The sequence below is a fragment of the Neoarius graeffei genome, chromosome 12 (assembly GCF_027579695.1).
Source record: "Neoarius graeffei isolate fNeoGra1 chromosome 12, fNeoGra1.pri, whole genome shotgun sequence".
In the NCBI taxonomy this organism is placed as follows: Eukaryota; Metazoa; Chordata; class Actinopteri; order Siluriformes; family Ariidae; genus Neoarius; species Neoarius graeffei.
Window position 1 is genome coordinate 49,530,594 of NC_083580.1, and position 6,207 is coordinate 49,536,800.

Here is a 6,207-nt window from a genome sequence, read left to right on the forward strand (position 1 = left end):
CTAAGAAAAATGCAGGCCTAATTTGGTCTCAAAACAGCTTACTATTGATTTTGTACCTATATTATGATTGAGGTAACATTGTACATTCATTCCCGGCATAATTATTTCACATACGTTTTGGGTTTTGTGTGAAAAAGCTGAAGTTTTCTCACCTGTGATAAAAATCCCCAGCAGCAGTGTGTGAGTCTTCTCCATCTGTCATTTGTCACAGCTCCAAAATCAACAGTTCATTTTTAGGTCAGATCACCCCTCTCTCTCTCTCTCTCTCTCTCTCTCGCAACAGGACACTAATGAGTCGCTTTACTCCCTAATTCAGGCCCCCAAACGCAAATGTACCGGCGTACACTCCGATATACGCTCAAATTAGAGTTGCAGAAGTTATAAGTTACATTTTGAGCTCGGTGAACTCGGCTTGACTCTCCTGAGGTAAATGATTTAGCCGCGTTAGCTGGCCTAGTTAGAAGCGCAGCGTGCACGCGCACTCAGGTTGGGCTTCTCACAGAAAGGGGGCGGGGCTGCAAAACGAGTTTGGACACACCCACAACTGAGCTATTAATAACCAGCCCAACATAGTGCACATTGTTAATACAGTATATATTTAAAAAAAAACAAAGATACACACCTCCTTTCTGAATGTGATATAATTACTTCCTAATAACTTTTGTATGCAAAGTTATTACACTGTTTTTCTTGAACTTCATTCATGTCCTCTCTCTCTCTCTCTCTCACACACACACACTGCCTTAATCAAATCAGAAACACCTGAAAAACGTCCTATTTTGATCCTATTGAGGTATTTCACCTGACGTCACAGGGTCACGTGACGCCCCGGTGTCCACCATTTTGGACGGCAAGCTAGCTAATGTCAACAACAGTAGCTAGTATGTTACTGTAGCAATATTTACGTTCAGTCATTTGGATGACTGTTAAAACCTTTCAGTCTCAAGTTTTTCCTTTACTGGATTTACTAGTTTACTGAGCTAGCGCGCGATGGCTCCCGGCTTGGCCGGCGAGCGCGCGATGGCTCCCGGCTTGGCCGGCGAGCGCGCGATGGCTCCCGGCTTGGCCGGCGAGCGCGCGATGGCTCCCGGCTTGGCCGGCGAGCGCGCGATGGCTCCCGGCTTGGCCGGAGAGCGCGCGATGGCTCCCGGCTTGGCCGGAGAGCGCGCGATGGCTCCCGGCTTGGCCGAGCGCGCTAGCTCAGTAAACTAGTAAATCCAGTAAAGGAAAAACTTGAGACTGAAAGGTTTTAACAGTCATCCAAATGACTGAACGTAAATATTGCTACAGTAACATACCAGCTACGATGTTGTTGACATTAGCTAGTGCTAACAGCTAGTTGCTAATACAACTACAACTACACCGACCCTAATAATACAGTTCTTAGTCATTGCCTGGTAACAGCAAATTTATAACGGGCCATGTCTCAACAGACTAAGAAGTTATTTCAATGACATTTAATAACATTTTGTTTATCCTGAGGACCGAAAGTAAATGAAAATGTGAACAAACCTTAGCTGTAATCAGATGGCGACCACCGGCTCCAGGGACGACCCGCTGATGTAGGCATGTTACCCAGCCTGACACAAAATATTTGTAGGCATCCAAACTCTTATACGCTTTCAGATCAATACCTGTGTATGGCGATGGGTTTTTAATGACATAGGTATACAGATCATGTGGGCCGAAGTCAGGGTAAGACGAGGGCTTCGTGTACTTCCGTACGTCAGTGAACAATCCTGGTGGAAGCAGGTAAACGTCGTTCTCTAAGCCTGCTAACCTCAATTTTTGCAAATACCTCTCCCTCTGCTCGCCCTGTAAATGCCCTACGTCGCTGGATAGTGAAGGTGTTTTCTGCATCTCGCTCCTTTTCCTTTTATGTTTTTTGTTTGTCGCCTTCCTCGCATTCAAACTGATTCGAGCCGTGCCGTCCAAAATGGCAGCGTCACATGACTTGGTCACGTGAGTGAAATACCTCAATACAGACCAGAAGTGGACAAAGTACCCAACTTAATTACTTAAAGACCCACTGACACAACTTTTTACACCACGTAATATGTGTATTTATTGTTTTATTGCTGTATTGTGAAATAAAATATCCAAAACTCAACTTGAATAAAGGGTCGTCTTTGTCGAAAATCAAGAATTTCAGAGCCGATGTTGTGTTTTTTGTCCCGGCTTCTACAAGCGCCATGAGCCATTTGCCCGTTTTTGCCGCTAGGGCGAGTGACGTCACATCAGTGTATGTCGTTCTGGATTGCATGAAAACAAAACATGAAGCAGGGAAGCTATCGAGATTGTCTGCCCTCACGTCTATTAAAGATTCTGTTTAAACAGCATAATGTCTTAAGCATATGGTCCTGGTCACGTCACACTATTGGTCCCACTCCAAAAAACATCATGTCTAAGCTCCTGTTAGATCATGTTAGATACAGTAGCTACCAGAAGTTTAGGTCATATTTATGCAGAAATATCAAAAACTCTAAAGGGTTCACAAACTTTCAAAACATGCCGGATGACATCTTATATCTATCACTCCACACATATATCATGTATATTATCCTAACTAAATATATGAAACAAGGTATTGGCCTGGTTAGCGCTGTCGCCTCACAGCAAGAAGGTCCTGGGTTCGAGCCCCAGGGCCGGCGAGGGCCTTTCTGTGTGGAGTTTGCATGTCCTCCCCGTGTCCGTGTGGGTTTCCTCCGGGTGCTCCGGTTTCCCCCACAGTCCAAAGACATGCAGGTTAGGTTAACTGGTGACTCTAAATTGACCGTAGGTGTGAATGTGAGTGTGAATGGTTGTCTGTGTCTATGTGTCAGCCCTGTGATGACCTGGTGACTTGTCCAGGGTGTACCCCGCCTTTCGCCCGTAGTCAGCTGGGATAGGCTCCAGCTTGCCTGCGACCCTGTAGAAGGATAAAGCGGCTAGAGATAATGAGATGAGATGAGATGAGATGAGGTATTGGCCTTTCAGTTGTTGTACATTACTGGTATTAGCTGCTTTGGCCTATTGATAAGTAATATGCAATGGTATAAGACGCATTTGTGACGTTACAACAAATTTTAAACAACATACATGTATTGAATAACAACACATAGCCACGTACCCTGGCTCGTTCTCTTTTGGCAAAGGCACCACCGGACTTTCGCTTTTTGACCGCCCCTTCGGGGGGTCTGCTGTCATCTGTTTCTCTTTTGACAGATTGATTCGGCCCCGGGCCTGTCAAACAACGTCGGCACAGCTGACTCCTCCAACACCAGTGGAAAAGTTGGATCAAACGTTCTTCGAGTTCTGGACGACAAAGTGAAACAGTGCTCCTCGAAATGTGCTGAACAGAGACGTGACCATTTTGTTGACTTCCAGTTCGCACGTGTTTTGGAAACATTTCTTTCCCACTCTTTTGCTATTTCAGGGTGTTTTTTCCAAGGAAAGGAATGGAGTTTCACTCCTTCCGAAGTGGTGTTAGAACAGGCCAATTTATGCTGACAACCCAGTCCTCGCAGACGGTGTCGCAGACAGTGTCTGCGTAGCCCCCCCACCTTCGCAGACGCTCTGCGCGCACCTCCCAAAAATTGTGACCACCGCAGAAGCCTCGCAGACAACGTCGCAGACAAGAGGGCTCTGATTGGTCCACTCTACCCGCTGTACACGCACTTCTGCTTCCCTACTTTCCCGGTTTGTTTTGTTTTCACGACCGACATTTTTAAAAACACGAGCGAAGATGGAGCAGCATGAAGAGCGGTTGATTGAGGAAGTGAGGAAGTACGTACATCTATACGACTCCAGTTCTAGTCATTATAAAAAAAAAAGTTCTAGTCATTATAAGTAACCGGAGGATAAACACTCCACTAACCACACCCACCAACTACTCCTAGTGACTTCGCCCCCCCCTTGCGTTGTGCCAGTGAATAACATCGCGCACGCCTATTCCCCCGCTGAACAATAAATTACAACTGTCTGCGAAAAGCTATCTGCGAAAGCCTTGTCGCAAGAGCATGCAGAGGCCTGTAAGCCACACATATAATCCCTTTTCGGTTAGACGCCATTTAACTTTTTCACGCAAGGAAATCACAACAAAACCACAGGAACTGAACCAACATAGTGACTTGTAAACAAAAACGACACACTGATGTGACGTCACTTCCGGCATCTCTGAATGAGCCCAGTTCATATCCAGGTCAATCTCCCTGCGCGAAATTTAAAATTACTTCTGATGTTTAAAACGGACAGTTAAACCAAGAATTAAAACCAGAATTTATCTTTGGAGTCATATATTGTTTGTTTAAAAATTAATACGAAATGACTGTCAGTGGGTCTTTAAGTCGAAGTAGAGATCGCACTGGTCAAATGTTACTCCGATACTCCATTTGGGCGGTACGGTGGTGTAAGTGGTTAGGACGGTTGCTTCACAGCAAGAAGGCTCTGGGTTCAAGCCCAATGCCTGGAGGGGGCCTTTCTGTGTGGAGTTTGCATGTTTTCCCCGTGTCTGTGTGGGTTTCCTCAGAGGTGATTCTAGAGTCTGTTGTGGCCCCAAGCAAAAATTTCCAGGTGGCCCTTCTGATCACCAGTATGTTATAAATAATCTGATACCAATGAAAAATGTATGAAACCAAAGTTTTTAAATTCCACATGTGAAAATACAATGGTAAAGAACAATAAAAAACAAAATAAATAAGCCCTCGGGCCCCGACTCTCGGGGGGCCCCTGGGCCAGGGGGCCCCAAGCAGTTGCCTGCCTTGCCTGTTCACAAGCTGTGCGTCTGGGTTTCCTTCGGGTGCTCTGGTTTCCCCCAAAGACATGTGCATACATGTCAACCTTTGGTCAATCAAACCTGTATAACCAACCTCCAAAATCTGTATTTCCCTTATAAAATCCGTATAAGATGCAAATTAAAATAATTTAACTAAAATTTGAATGATAATTAACAATGATATATCCAAGTTACTTTTTATTCAATATTAATAACAATAAACCTTCAGAATGAATACAAAGCTCCAATGTTCGACAAAAACACAAAGTGTCACTCTGATGTTCTGAATTGTACTCCATGACAGCTTTTTTTAGCAGTCTGCACCAATACCTCACGAGGCTGCATGTCACAGCAAGTGTCTGTGTTGATCTTGCCGGAGTGCCCATTCAGAATCTTTTCAGTCGCTATTGAAAGTCACTCAGGTGGAAATACGCGTTTCAAACAAAATGTTACTTCCGGGTTGGCGGGATTCTCGCAATGCGGTGTGCGCATGATCAAAAGTGGAAGGAAGTCTCGCTACCACAAGATAACGCGCGATTTCATAAGACTCTTTACTGGCTGTTTGTGCTTTCTGTGGTGTACAATACGTTTGTAAATGTTATGCGCTCTTTTATCATTGTGGGAATTGATTATAGCTCTAAATAAATATTGAAGTTTTTTTAAAGAATCCGTATAACTTTATTTGTCTGCCCGTATACTACTTTTATTGAATCAAATCCGTATAAATCACGGACATTCCATATAGGTTGACATGTATGCATGCGGTTAGGTTAATATGGGACGGCCTTGGGCGGAGGTGCCCTTGAGCGAGGCACCTAACTCCCAACTGCTCCCCGGGTGCTGTTAGCATGGCTGCCCACTGCTCTGGACATGTGTGTGTTCACTGCTTCAGATGGGTTAAAAGTACATTTTCTGTCAACACATTGTTGTATTATTGCCACAACGCTTACAAAACCTAACGCCATTACCAAAGACAGAAATGTGAATTCACAACATGAACGCATGCCGTGCCATCATGGTGGTTTAATGTTAAGCTAGCTAGTCAGTGAAGCGCCACCTGACATGCTAGCAAACTCTTTTCAAACTCGAAATCCTATTGGGTAGCTAACGTAACTAGAAAAGAACGATTTCTATGTTCTGTTTATTTAGCAAGATTATGCTAAAACATATTTCTGAAAGGACTTCAGATAAGTTAACATTATTCATGTTAGCATAACGCTGTTTTTACATGCTAACTAACAGTGTCCAAGTTAACTAGCTATGTGTTAACGTTAGCCGTAGACAAGGCTACGGCAACTTGGCAGGCAAATCCATAGAAAGTCATTTCACTAACCAAACTGCATAGCTACATTTGCAATGTTATCGCTAGCTCTAAAAGCACAGACAACTTCGTTACAAGCTTTCTCTTGGAATAAAATGTTTACATACCTCAATATTCTCCCGCAGGTTGGACA

The 6,207-nt window shown here is 44.2% G+C and overlaps 1 protein-coding gene across 2 annotated transcripts in view; it reads right to left on the bottom strand.

Moving 5' to 3' along the window:
- The window catches only part of btc (betacellulin, epidermal growth factor family member), an 82,572-nt gene extending 82,101 nt beyond the window's left edge, over positions 1–471 (bottom strand). For both annotated transcript variants that reach the window (XM_060935071.1, XM_060935070.1), the window contains exon 1: positions 153–471. In XM_060935071.1, the coding sequence (XP_060791054.1) occupies positions 153–195 (43 nt within the window). In that variant the 5' untranslated portion in view covers positions 196–471. The remainder of the gene's footprint in view (positions 1–152) is intronic.
- Between the last annotated feature and the right edge of the window lie 5,736 nt (positions 472–6,207).